The sequence below is a fragment of the Orycteropus afer genome, unplaced genomic scaffold (assembly GCF_000298275.1).
Source record: "Orycteropus afer afer isolate SDZICR_OR568_19922 unplaced genomic scaffold, OryAfe1.0 scaffold00094, whole genome shotgun sequence".
In the NCBI taxonomy this organism is placed as follows: domain Eukaryota; kingdom Metazoa; phylum Chordata; class Mammalia; order Tubulidentata; family Orycteropodidae; genus Orycteropus; species Orycteropus afer.
The window spans coordinates 6,527,437-6,542,435 of record NW_006921681.1 but is presented as its reverse complement, the minus strand read 5'-3'; the positions used below and the strand labels follow the sequence as shown (position 1 = coordinate 6,542,435).

The 14,999-nt window shown below is 41.6% G+C and overlaps 1 protein-coding gene across 1 annotated transcript in view; it reads right to left on the bottom strand.

The window, feature by feature from the left end:
• RBP7 (retinol binding protein 7) overlaps positions 1–12,949 on the bottom strand; it is a 25,967-nt gene extending 13,018 nt beyond the window's left edge. Inside the window, exon 1 of the mRNA XM_007942608.2 lies at positions 12,877–12,949. Within this exon, the coding sequence (XP_007940799.1) occupies positions 12,877–12,949 (73 nt within the window). The remainder of the gene's footprint in view (positions 1–12,876) is intronic.
• Between the last annotated feature and the right edge of the window lie 2,050 nt (positions 12,950–14,999).

Here is a 14,999-nt window from a genome sequence, read left to right as displayed (position 1 = left end):
GACAGATCTTGAAACATCCTTTGTGATAATGAATGCCATGCCATGCCTCTTCAAACTGTCATTCCCGGCATAGTAGAAATGAAGGTCCCGGAAGCTTTAGTTTATCCATATCATTAAGGTTGGTTCTACTCTGATGATGCAGCTCTTTTCCACTTGTAGTTTGAATGCCTTCCAACCTAAAGGGCTGGTCTTCCTGCACTTATCGAACTATATTTCAGGGCTATTCATAAAGTTGCCCAATAATGTATCAGACAGTATTTCTCTGCTATTCATAAGGTTTCCCTTGGCCAATTTTTTGAGATGTGGATGGCCTCTTCCTTTTTCCTAGTCTGTCTCAGTCTGAAAGCTGCGTTGAAAACCTGTGCACCATGTGCAACCCTGCTGGCATTTGAGACACCAGTGCCACAGCTTCAAGCCTCACAGCAACACACAAACCACCACAGTATGACAAACTGACAGACAAGTTTGTCTTCCTTAGCTGTTCGAAACCTCTCCCCTCTTCCCTTACCTGGATCCCCATGTCTCTGTCTCAGCCCGGCTTCTCCCCTGTCTCTTGCATCTGGATGCCTGGCCCATCTGCCAGCCCTTACCTGGGTTCCCGCATCAGAAAGTAAGAGAGGATAAGCTCATAGCCACGTTGGGGAGCTGGAGGACCATTGCCTGAATATACTTTTTTAGTCTGAAGGGAGTAATTTTGTCTTCTCAAAAGGGAGGCTGGCAAGGGCACATCATGAGATATGTTGCTAGGTGTTCTCTGATTACTTATTCAACCCTTATCACTCCTTCTAGCAGGCATTCACCTCACTTCTATTTTTAAAAAGAGGCCATGCTTTTTTTTCCTAGACCATATGGTTTAAAGAACTAAGAAGTGCAGCCCATAATTTTTTTCAAAGAATGTGTTTCCTTAGATGTACATGATAAAAGATTAAAAAAATGGTATATTCTAGTTAATCAGTAGCATTCAGGATTACTATCAGCTTCAGATCTGATTCATAGCAACCCCTCCTTGGGTTTCCAAGGCAGTATCTCTACAGAAGTGGATTGCCCAATTTTCCTTCTGAGGAGTGGATGGTGGGTTTGAACCACCAGCCTTCTTTCTGGTTAGTAGTCAAATGCCTTGGGCACTATACCACCAGAGCTCCCTTTAATATTTGTAGTATTACATAAATAGCCATTCTAGTGCTATAGGAAGCTCTGGTACCACAGTACCTAAGGCATCTGACAGCTAACCAGAGGGTTGGTGGTTCAAACCCACCAGCCATTCTGCAGAAGCAAAACTGGGCAATCTAATTCTGTAAAGATTTACCACCTCCAAAACCCAATGGGGATTGCTATGTGTCAGATTTGACCTGATGGCAGTGGGTTTGGATTTTTTAGTTTAGTGATGTAAATGTGACTTCAGGGCTTAGGTTTTTTTTTTTTTTTTTTTTTTTAAACAAACTAGATCCAAAACTTCAACAGATGACTTTCAGAAAAATGTTTTGAATTAAACTGATCTCCCAGATGCTACTCTGAAAAATTATCCTTGCATGGATTTAGAAAAAGGAAGTATAGTTAACCCTAACATTTTACTAATTCTAAAACTCTAGGTCTCACTTGTTATTTGAATCAATGTATTTTTAAAATTTTATTGTGATTTGGGTGAAAGTTTACAGAGCAAATTCATTTTCCATAGAGCAGTTCATACACTTTTTGTTTCATGACATTGACTGCATGTAATTCCTCCCAGTGTAACAGCTCTCTTCCCACTCCCACCCTGTAGTTACCTCTTCCCTGTGTCTTTCCCTCCTATGCACTCCTGACCCCCCCATCTCCCTGTGCAAACACTGCCCTTCTGTTTTCCCACGATTGATCACTCCAAGGAATATATCTACCTGACATAAATATCCACCCCATATGCCTGTCTATTGTTTAGCTGGAAGCCATAGGAGTGAGTTCAGTTCCATGGAGTTAGTATTAAAATTTGAAAAACAGTATCTCCAGGAAAGGCAGAATTTGAGTATTTTCCCTTCATTTAGATAATTTACCCCTATAACTCCCAAATTTGCCCTTTTTTTTTTTTAACTCAGATGCCCTGATTTCTGAGCTCATGAAATCTACATATATTGTCATATTGTCCTAACACCTTAAAATATTAAGTGTCACTAATTTAAGTTGATGAATATGTAATATCTAGAATTTGCATTGAGCAAATCTGCCACAAAAGACCTCTTTAAAGTGTTAAGAAGCTAAGATGTCACTTTGAGAACTAAAGTGCAGCCCAAGGAATGGTATTTTCAATTGCCTCTTATCCATGTGAAAGCTGGACATGCATGAAAGAAAGACCAAAGAAGGAAAGACCAAAGAAGAATTGATGCTTTTGAATTATAGTGTTAGTGAAGAATATTGAATATACCATAAACTGCCAGAAGAACAAACAAATCTGACTTGGAAGAAGTACAGCCTGAATGCTCCTTAGAAGCGAGGATGGTAAGACTTTGTCTCACATACTTTGGACATGTTATCAGGACTGACCAGTCCCTGGGGAAGGATAACGTGCTTGGTATGTTGGTCAGGGAAACAGAGGCACACCCTCAGTGAGATGGGTCGACACAGTGGCTACAATAATGAGCTCAAATAGAAATGATTGTGAGGATGGTGAAGGACCAGGCAGTGTTTCGTTCTGTTGTACATGAGTTGCTAGGAGTACATGTTGCTATGAGTCAGAGCCAGCTGGATGGCACCTAACGAAAACCTTTATCCAAAGAATAGCACTTTCTCCCTACATATGTCTGACCCCCCCATGTGTCCTAAACTTGTATGATTTCTTCTATCATTTATTTTTCCTCCTTCAAGTTAAATGTATTAGATGTCTAGTATGTATAAAGCACTAGGAACATCTCAGATAGCAGATACTTTCTTTGCTTCTTTGTATGTCTTCCCCAGCCCCTAATACACCAAAACCAAACCAGTTGCAGTGGAGTCAATTCACTCCTGGCGACTCTGTGGGTCAGAGTAAGATTCTGCTCCATTGGATTTTTCAATGACTGATTTTTTTGGAAGTAGATCAACAGGCCTTTCTTCTGAGGTGACTCTGGGTACCTAAAAACTTTTGGTTAGCAGACAAACATACTAACTCTTTGCACCATCTAGGGGACTCTCAGGCAGTGCCTAAAGTTAGTAGTTGGAAGCCAGAGAAGATTCACAAGACCTGTTGAAGGAACTTTACAGCAGGACACACTTTCAAATACCTGTGGTATTGTATTTCCTCTCTCCAGGAAAACATAATATTGAAGTACCTTTTACTCTTGGGTGGAGAAATGGAGAACTCAAAGTTGTAAGTAAAGTAACATTATCTCCTATTTGAGGTGTTTTACGAGTTTACACAATGAACTGAAACCTGTTTTTTAAACACAGAGGTTTATATTTCAGATGAAAAAAGATGGCTTTTCTAATTAAAAAAAAAAAAAAAAAAAAAAAACTACATAGTCCCTGTCCTTAAAGAACTTACAATCAAGTAAGAATGGGAAAATGGAATAATCTAACTCTCCTAAAGAAGAAAATCTGCTCTAATTAAAAGAAAATTGGAAACAATCTTCTCAAAGTACTTTGATTATTCATGTTCTGGGATGTACATCCCTCTATCTTGAAAAAGATTCTGAATGTATGACATTGTATAATTTACTAAGATCCTTGTTTAGCTAAATATTCAACTGGGACAAAGACCTCAAGCTGTTTTCTGCAAAAGGGACAAATTTCCTGGTTGTACTTTTCTTCTATCCAAAGTAAGAAGATATGGACTTTCTGGTTTTTATTATAAGAGTTATCTCTATTCACCTGGAATGTAAACCTCTATATTTTAAAATTCCTATATACATGGAAAGAAATTTTCTTCATAGGTTACCAGGGATTGGGAGGGGATGGGAGGGAAAATCACTAGATTACAACCTAGGAAACCTTACATGGCAGCTCTACTTTGTCATATAGAGTTGCTATGAATTGGAATTGAATTGATGGCACACAACAACAACATTAAGAATTTGGTGGATTTTGTTTAATAGCAGTTGAGACACAGCTAAAGAAAGAATTAGTGAATTGGAATATAAATCAGAAGAAACTAACAAAAACATGAAAAGTACAGAGAGGGTAAGAGACAGACATAGTGAAGCCTAAAATGTTTAATTAAAGTCCAAGGAGAAAGAAATGAGAAAAAGTAACATTTGGAGAAATATTCATTGATGTCAAGTAGATAACTTTTTAGTTATATTTTTTAAAGATAACTTTACAACTTTTTACAATTCCTATATCTTTTAAAGGAGCTCTGGTAGTGTAGTGCCTGAGGCACCTGACTGTTAACTAGAGGGCTGGCAGTTCAAACCCACTGGCTACTCCTTGGAAGGATGTTTGGGAAATCTATTTCCATAGTGATACTGTCTCGGAAACCCAAGGAGGGGTCGCTATGAGTCAGGTCTGACTCGACGGCACATAACAACAACAACAACATATATTTTAAAAGTATAGAGGCTTACATTCCAGGTAAATAGATATAGCTCTTGTAATAAAAACCAGCAAGTCCTTTTTACTTTGGGTAGAAGAAAAGTACAACCAAGAAGCCTAAGGCATTTGACTGCTAACTAGAAGGATGGCAATTCAAATTGACCAGCCACTCCTCGGAAGGAAGATTGGGCAATCTACTTCCATAGTAATACTGCCTCGGAAACCCAAGGAAGAGTCGCTATGAGTCAGATCTGACTTGACAGCAGTGAGTCTGGGTTTTTTTGTTGTTGTTGTTGGGGGGGGTTGTTATATTTTAAAAAACACGTTTTAATTCATTGTGTAAAGTCCTAAGACAGCTAGGACAGGAGATAATGTTAATTCACAAAATGTACTAACTAATCAATTCAAACAATTAAATTAAAGAGCTTTAAGTTTTAAAACATAATTCTTCTATCTTTCTGGATGTTTCCCATACTCTAAAAATCTCAGAGCAGCTTGAAGCTTTTCAAGATGGTTTACAAGATGTATAGTCTCTCTTCTGCAGAAGTTCCCCACTAACTTGAATCAAAATGTTCTGACAATTTCTTTACCTAAATTGCTAGAACAGGACATCCTTCATGTTTGGTGAAGTAGAAGGCCAGAAAAATGGTGAGATGGACTGACACAGTAGCCACAACTATGGACTCAAACATACCAAGGACCATGAAGACAGCCAGGGCCGGATAATGTTTTGTTCTGTTATACACAAGGTCATAAAGAGTCAGAGCTGACTCAACTGCAGCTAGCAACAACAAAACCTAATGTGAAACTTCTTTACACTTCAACAGAAGAAACAAAACCAAGGTGAAAAAAGGTTCCCCCACGGAATAGGGAGTACTGGATAAAAGTGTGATGACCAGGAAGCAGGGTGAACTAGAACATTGCCTGAAAAGCAGGATATTATGACAGGTAAAATACTTGGGCTTGAGAGTCAGACATACCTGGGTTGAAAGGTTTCTCTTTTGAAGGTTGTCTTTTTTCTGACTGCTTTTAGGAATCTTTTTGTCCATTGCAATTTCACTATGATATATATAGTAATAAATTTATTTTTATTTATCCTGTTTGAAGTATGTTGAGCTTCTTGAATATGTAGATTTCATCAGTTGAGGGAAAGTCTGAACTATTACCTCTTTAAATATACAGCATTGTAACATCAACAATTACTTTAAAACAAAGGCGAGAATATAAGGGGGCTGGGGAACTAGATCAATGGAAATGGAATAACCAGAATGGAAATAATGAGAATGTCCACACATTGTGAAGAATCTAAATTGCTGTGTAAACTTTCACCAAAAACATAATAAAATATTATACACACACATGCATATGCTATTATGAGTGAGAATCTACTTGATGGCAATGAATATTTCTTCAAATATTATTTTTTTCTCATTTCTTTCTCCTTGGACTTTAATTAAACATTTTAGCCTTCACTGTGTCTGTCTCTTAACCTCTCTGTATTTTTCATGTTTTTGTTAGTTTCATCTGATTTATATTCCAATTTACTAATTCTTTCTTTAGCTGTGTCTCATCTGCTGTTAAACAAAATCCACCAAATTCTTAACATTGTTGTTGTTGTGTGCCATCAATTTAATTCCAATTCATACCAACTCTATATGGTCTGCCCCGTATGCTTTCCTAGGTTGTTATCTAGCGATTTTCCCTCCCATCCCCTCCCAATCCCTGGTAACCAACAAAGAAAATTTCTTTCCATGTGTAAACATTTCCTTGACTTTTTACAATAGTGGACTCATACAATATTTGTCCTTCTGTGATTGACTTATTAAGAAGTCTTATGTAGGATATGAATATTTCTGCTTAAGTTGACATTTAAATATTTAAGTAGGACAGTATATTTTATAGTATTTCCATTCTGCCAGTTGTTCCACTCAGGACTTGATATATTAAAGAGCAGTATTTCTTAAACTTCAATTTGCATTCAAATCACCCAAGGATCTGATTAAAATGCAGATTCTGAGTCAATAGATCTGGGGGGAGAGGTGGTGGGCAGGAGAGTCTACATTTCTAAGATGCTACTGCTTGATGCTGATGATGTGGGTCCTTGTGTAACAAGACCCCCAATTTATCTGGTCCCAAGCTCCTTACTTTACCCTAGGGAGAATGGATTGACCTTGGATTCTATGTTCATTATACCTGGAAGGCAGGAGAGTATGTTTGCCACACAAATAGCAGTATATACCCAATCATTGGACCAATGAGCAGCATCACAATAAATGGAGAGAAGATTGAGGTTGTCAAAGAATTCACGTTGCTTGGTTCTACAATCGATGCCAATGGAAGCAGCAGTCAGGACATTAAACGACGTGTAGCATTGGGAAAGTCAACTGCGAAGGAACTGTTTCAAGTGCTGAGGAGCAAGGATATCTCCTTGAGGACTAAGGTGTGCCTGACACAAGCCATGATATTTCCAATCACCTTGTATGCATGTGAGAGCTGGACAATGAATAAGGAAGACCGAAGAAGAGTTGATGCTTTTGAGTTGTGGTGCTGGCGGAGAATGCTGAAAGTACCATGGACTGCTAAAAGAACTAACAGATCTGTCCTGGAGGAAGTGCAGCCAGAATGCTCCTTGGAAGCAATAATGGCCAGACTTCGTCTCACCTATTTTGGTCATGTTGTATGAAGGGACCATTCCCTGGAGAAAGATGTCATGCTTGGTAGGGTGGAGGGTCAACGAAAGAGGGGGAGGCCTTCAACGAGATGGATTGACATGGTGGCTGCGATGATGGGCTCAAGTATAGCAGGGATTGTGGGGCTGGCGCGGGATCGGGCAGTGTTTTGTTCTGCTGTGCATGGGGTCGCTATGAGTTGGAAATGACTCGACAGCACTTAACAACAACAACAACCCAATCATTTTCTTCTCAGCTTTTTGGGAACTGGCAATAAGTTTAAGGCTATTTCAGCTATCATATAAAATGCTAAGAGACCCATACTTGTAATTTGGACCTTCTTGGAATGTCAAATCTGGTCCAACCACATCATTTAACAAATAGGGAAATTGGAGGAACTCAGAAATGACTTTGATTCTATTACCACAATCAGATAGCTAGCCAACTATCCAGGTTTCCAGTTTAGTGCTCTGTTGTAAAATAGTCTTTCAGTTCCAGAAATCTTTAGCACATCTGTATTTTTTCAGAAAACAGATTGCAAATAAGGGTTCTGTAAATGTGTTATCTGGATGCAGTATCTCTCTGGAACTTGAAACAAAAGTAAGAATGACAATTGCAAAGCAAGATATTGATTCAATACTACATGGTTTGATCCTTTGTGAAATGAGTTGGATAATAAACATAAATAAATAGCCTCTGTTAGTTTCCAGGATGTAATACAATGATAGCTAATTCATGCAATAATTGATAAAACTTTATTGAAATCATGAAACATATCAAACACAAGGCACAACAATTAAACTCTATTTGCCTGGAACAACAGAGGAAGAGAGAGAGTCAGGAATAGGAGGAGAAAATTGAAATGTGGCTAATTGCCTCCATCAACACCTGCCTCCTCTGTCATGAGACCAGAAGAACTAGATGGTCCTGACTACCATTACTGAACATTTTGATCAAAGAGTCTATAGAAGAATCTTGATCAAAAGGGGGAAAATGTAGAACAATTTCAGGTTCTCACTGTTGTTGTTGTTAGGTGCTGTTGAGGCATTCTGACACATAGTGACCCTATGCACAGCAGAACAAAGCACTGCCCGGTCCTGTGCCAGTCTCACGATCCTTGCTATACCTGAGCCCATTGTTGTAGCCACTGTGTCAACCCATCTCATTGAAGGCCTTCCCCTTCTTCATTTACTCTCCACTTTACCAAGCATGATATCCTTCTCCAGGGAATGGTTCCTTCTGACAACATGACCAAAGTAGGTTAGACAAGTCAGATTCTCATAGACTCCATATTTTCTGGAGCCATGGACTCTGGATAAATCCATAAAACTACTGCCCTGAGATAATCTTTAAACCTTAAATAAAAAAGATTCCTGAAATATTCTTAAGATCAAGCAATAGTTTAGCTTAATTAGTAAAGAATGTCTGCCTTAAGTGCCATACTCTTTTAAGATCTACATATTTATATCAGATCAAATTGACAATAAAAACTCAAAAGATTAGATAGGAACTTTATGGGGCAGTGAGTTTATGTTAAAGGGGGAAAAACAACTGAGAAAAGGAGGGTGAGAAAGGTTGTACAACCCAAAGAATGTAATCAGTGTCACTAAATTGTACTCATATAAACTGTTGAGTTAGTGTATGTTTTGTTGTGTATATTCTCAACAACAACAATAACAAAATAAATTACAGTAAAACCTTCAAAAGCCAGAACCTGTGTAAGGCAGAAATCTGTCAGAGAAGAAAACTGTATTTTGCTCTACACTGAGAGATAGAAAAGTGGTAAGAATGCACCCTGTCAAAGGCAAAAAACTTGCAAGACCAGGAATACAAGGCAGTCCTATTGAATTTCAAGTCTCACAGTTTTCACTGCATTTATTTTCAAGTATCAAACAAGGGGTCATAGCAAAGCACACAAACAAGCAAGAGAATATTGAAGAAAGTGAAAACACTAATTGAAAGCTAAGTGAAAACACTAATTACAGCACTCAAAAGCCTGCTTTTTCCATGTTAGGCCAGCCATCCAGCTGACAAACTCAGCACAGAATGCATTCTTATGCTTGAAATGTTGCCTCTGCCTCCATTCTCTGTTAACTAGCTCTTCTCTAGGTTGTTGTTGTTAGGTGTCATCCAGTTATCTCTGACTCATAGTGACCCTATGCACAGCAGAACGAAATACTGCCCAGTCCTATGCCAGCCTCACGATCCTTGCTTTACCTGAGCCCATCGTTACAGCCACTGTGTCTATCCATCTCATTGAGGACCTTCCCCTTCTTCGTTGAACCTCTACTTTACTCAGCATGATATCCTTCTCCAGGGAATGGTTTCTTCCAACAACATTACCAAAGTAGGAGATGAAGTCTGGCCATTCTCGCTTCCATGGAGCATTCAGGCTGCACTTCTTCCAGGACAGATTTGTTAGTCCTTTTAGCAAATCATGGTACTCTTAGCATTCTTCTCCAACACCCCAACTCAAAAGCAACAACTCTTCTTAGATCTTCTTTGTTCATTGTCCACCTCTCACGTGCATAAGAAATGATCGAAGATACCATGGCTTGGGTTAGGTGCACCTTAGTCTTAAAGGAGACATCTTTGCTCTTCCTCACTTGAAAGAGGTCTTTTGCAGCAGATTTGCCCAGTGCTATACGATGTCTGATGTTTTGACTGCTGCTTCCATTGGTGTTGATTGTCGAATCAAGTAATATGAAATCCTTGACAATTTCAATCTTTTCTCCATTTATCATGAAGCTGTTTATTGGACCAGTTGTGAAGTATTTTCTTTATATTGAGGTGTAACTCATACTGCAGACTGTAGTCTTTAATCTTCATCAGTAAGTGCTTCAAGTCATCCTTACTTTCAGCAAGCAAAGTTGTGTCATCTGCATATCGCAGGTTGTTAATGAGTCTTCCCTCCAATTCTGATGCCACATTCTTCTTCATATAATCCAGCCTCTCAGATTATTTGCTCAGCATACAGATTGACTAAGTATGGTGAAAGAATACAACCCTGACACACTCTCTTTTGATTTTGAACCGTGCAGTATCTCCTTGTTCAATTGACAGTCTCCTGATCTATGTACAATTCCTCATGAGTACAATCAAGTGTTCTGGAATTCCCATTCTTCTCAATGCTTTCCATAATTGGTTATGATCCACACAATTGAATGCTTTTGCATAGAAAATAAAACATACCAAAACAAAAAAAAACAAACCCTCACTGCCGACAAGTCAGATCCAACTCATGGTGACCCCTCCTTGGGTTTCCTAGGTGGTATCACTACGGAAGTAGATTGCCCAACCTTCCTTCTGAGGAGTGACTGGTGGGTTTGAACGACCAGTCTTCTGGTTAGCAGTCAAATGCCTGAGGCACTACACCACCAGAGCTCCTAAAAAACCATAAATAAACATCTTTCTGGTATTCGCTGCATTCAGCTAAGATCCATCTGACATCAGCAATGATATCCCTGGTTCCACATCCTCTTCTGAATCCAGCTTGCATTTCTGGAAACTCTCTGTCAATATACTGCTGCAACTGTTTTTGAATTATCTTCAGTAAGATTTTACTTGCTTGTGATATTAATGATCCAAACCAAAAACCAAACTCACTGGCATCAAGTATTCAACTCACAGAGGCCCCTCCTTAGTTTCCAAGGTGGTATCACTATGGAAGTAAATGCCCAACTTTCCTTCCGAGGGGTGACCAGTGGGTTTGAACCATCAGCCTTCTGGTTAGCAGTCAAATGCCTTAGACACTATGCCGCCATTGTTCGATAATTTCCACATTCTGTGGGATCACCTAGGAGGGGTGCTTTAAAAGCTGTGGAAATGGCTAAAAAGGAAGCATGATAAGGCAGAATTCAAAGTCATCGTCTGATATCTAATCTACCCTCTGTATGAATCCTTGGGTGGTGCAAACTGTTAATGTGTTCGGCTGCTAATCACAAGGTTGGTGTTTGGGTCCCTGCTCAGAGGTGGGCTGGAAGAAAGGACTGGTGATCTACTTCTGAAAAAAAAATCAGCCATTGAAAACACTGTCGTAAACTGTTGTGATGACATTATGTTTGTTACGTATATTTTCACAATAAAATACAAAAAAGAAAGACAAAAAATCCTATGCAGCACAGTTCTACTTTAACACAGGCCTGGTTACCGGTTACCCTCTGCATAAGTACCCAGATACTAGCCAGAGAATACAGGGAAGAAAAGCTGTAAGGCCACATGTCACCACTGATTTGGGGGTGCGGAGAAAAAGTGGAATATCAGGATATTTAGGAAACTATTAATTCCTTCTTATAAATAGGAAGGGAGTTCTGGTGGCCTAATACCTAAGGCATGTGACTGCTAACCAGAAGGCTGGCAGTTCAAACCCACCAGCCACTCCTTGGAAAGAAGGTTGAGCAATCTATTTCTGTCGTGATACCACCTCAGAGATCCAAGAAGGGGTCGCTATGAGTTGGATCCAGCTTGACGGCATGAGTTTGATTTGCTTTGGTATAAATAAGAAAAAGAGGAGAAATGAGAATGAATACTGGTGTGTCTGCCAGTCTGAATCAGGTTAGCTTGAGAAGCTTGAGGCTTTGCCCCTTAGTGTGTAGTGTGAGAAAAGGCTCAGAGATCTTAATACTGCACTTACACATACACACACACAGCCTTCAATTTACAGATGGGGAAACTGAGGCCCAGGGCCAGATAGTGAGATCAGGCAGAGCCAGAGAAGTCTCCAGGCCTCCATACTCCCAGTCTGACTTCTCTCCACGGCAGTTCTGGGCCATTTGTTCAAAGTGCTGCAGAACAATGTCACACAGGAATAAGTGTCTAGCCAAACAACGTGAGAAAAACCAAGTCTAAAGGAGAGTAAAGGTGGGACAAAGGAGGAATGAGTACACGAGAGAGCTTTTCTGCCATAGTGGCAGGAGTCTATCACAAAGCCCTTTGGAAAGCAAGGACAATGGTCAGACCCCCACGTCAGTCCCAACATACAAGCACAAACACACACAGACTTAGTTCCCGGCTCACCTCTAGGGTGAGGGGCCTTGGGGTTTGCAATGTTCAAACGTGGCAGTGGTGCTCCCACTTGGCCGGGAGGAGACTCTCCAGGCACCAGTCCATCCGTCCCCGGGGGGAGGGGCATTGCGTCCAGGAGTAGCCTCCTGAGGTCTGGGTTTCTTTTACCCCCTCTCCTTGAAGGAAGGGAAATCAGAAAACCTCTAACGTTTTAAAAAGGCGGCTCTCTAGCGGGTCCCAGCCTCATCCGGAGGGTCGGTTCGTGGCCCCCCCGCACCGACAGCTCCGACTCTGTAGGCCGGGTGGGCCTGGAATCTGCATTTCTGAGGAGCACGTGCGGGCGCTGCCAGTCGAGGACCTCACTGAGAGCGCCCCTTGTGGTCTCAGAGACTCCAGAGCCCGTACGCAGAGCCGCGAGCTGCAGGACTCTGAAGGCAAAAGTTGCCGGGGAGGCGCTTCGGAGCCGGGCGCCCCCTACCCGGGCTGGACGCCCTTACTGCTCAGAGACTCTCTGCAAAGCGGTCGCGCGGCCCCATCTCCGCCTCCTTCAGAGTCCTCGGGGAACTCGAGAGCCTTGGCCCAGGGGCGGGTAAAGGAAGACAGACAGACCCGGAAAGACGCATTGATGGACCGACAGGCGGCTGGCTGCTCACGCCCCGAGCCCCCAGGCGACGGCAAGTGTCTGCGGCCCCTCACCGCCCCTAAGCAGCCCGGCCCTCCCGCCTACCTAGGGCCAACATGTAACCCTCGAAGTTGTCGCTGCTGAGCAGGTTCCAGGTGCCGCTGAGGTCGGCTGGCATGGCGGCTCTGGGGGCGACACGGGCGGGCGACAACGGGACTCCGTTCTATATATGGAAGGGAGAAGGGGTCGAGACGGGGGCGGGCCCGAGAGGAGGAGTGGGGAACATTGGCCACATCCTTTCCTTCTAGTAAACCCCTCCACTCCCAGCTTCCTTAGCCACGTGCTGCTGGCGTTCTGCCCACCGCCCTGCCTACCACTCAGTTTTCCTTGAGGCTTCCTGCTCTAATGAGAAACGTGGTTTGTGCCTAGTTTATGTTCAGTCCATACTTTCTTACTCTGTCTACCTGTTAATGAGAAGCTCTGGTAGCATAGTGCCTAAGGCACTTGACTGCTCAAACCCACCAGCCACTTCCCTGAAGGAAGGTTGGGCAATCTGCTTCTGTAGTGATACCACCTGAGAAATTCCCCCAACCATTCTCTGTACCACAGCCAGGGGGATTTTTAAGAAATGTAATTCAGATCTCATCACCTCTCTGCTTAAAACCCTTCAGTATTGTCCCATTTTTCTTAAAAAGAAATTTAAACTCTCCCCCATAGTTCGTAAAGCCATTCCTGATCTGGCTTCTGGCTACTTCTCCAACAGTGTTACATTCTGTCTCTTCTGACTCACTGACTCCAGCCACACCAGTTTTGTGGTAGCAGTTCTGAGCCGAAGTCAAACTTTATTTGGGGGTCTTTGTATTTGGTGTTCCTTTTTCCTGAGATGTTTTTCTTTCTGTTTGTTTTTTTTTTGCACAGTTAGTGCCTTTGGCTTCCTGTTCAAAGGTTATTAGGGAGGATAGTCTTTTCTAATCATACTCTTATGAGAAGGAACTTTTCCTAAACCCTTCTTCCCTCTTTCCATACCCTTACTTCCTCCCTATGGAGTTGGAATGAGTTAGAGTAAAACCTACAAAAGCTGGAAACTCCGTAAGGCAGAAACCTGTCAGAGAAGGAAAACTCAAATATTTTCCACAAAATGAGCAATAGAAAAGTGGTAAGACTGCACCCTGTCAAAGGTGGAAAACTTGCAAGACCCAGAAAATAAGGTGGCCCTGTTGAGTTCTGCCTCTCACAGGTTTCACTTACCTTGCTTTGCCCGGGACAGAGAACTTTCATTGCTAAAACTGAAAACGTCCCAAGCAAAAAACCTGGGTGAGTTGGTTCTCCGAAGAGTAACTGCTATTAAGACCTTTTTATCAACAAGGTAGAGTTAATCTGTCAAAAATCCTAAACCCAAAGTACTTAGATATTTCTTTTTTCCTCCTCTCTTGATATGTGCCCGGAAGTGTGTCTGTTATACAAACTCAAACTTTCCCTCAAGTGAGCTGTTCCCAAGTTCAGACTGCAGGAGTTAGTGTATAAGTTATTGTTGCCCGTTAAAACTAATGGCTTGAGCTCTTTTAAGAACTGTAAGAACTGTCTACATGGGATCACACTGACAATAGCAGCTCAAAATATTAGATAGCAAACTTAGAAGGCAGTAAGCAAAAAAAAAAAAAAAAAACGAACTCACTGCCCGAGTTTCCGACTCTTAGTGACCCCTCCTTGGGTTTTTGAGGCAGTATCTCTACGGAAGTAGATTGCCCAATCTTGCAAGGAGCGGCTTGTGGGTTTAAACCACCAGCTTTCTGGTTAGCAGTCAATTGCCTTAGGCACTGTGCTACCAGAGCTCCCTGGAAGGCAGTGAGTTTATGTTAATGAGGGAGGATCAACTCAGAGAAGGAGGGTGAGGATGGGTGCACAACTCAGAGAGTGTCGTCACTGTCACTGAATTGTACATGCAGAAATGGTTGAATTGGTGTCTGTTTTGCTGTGTATATTCCCAACAACAACGAAAATAATTTTTTGAACAAAATCTTACTAGCTTCTTGTTGTTGTTAGGTGCCGTCAAGTCGTTTTCGACTCTAAGCAACCCCATGCACAGCAGAACAAAACACTGCCCGATCCCGTGCCAGCTCCATGATCTCTGCTATACTTGAGCCCATCATTGCAGCCACCGTGTCAATCCATCTCGTTGAAGGCCTCCCCCTCTTTCGTTGACCCTCCACCCTACCAAGCATGACATC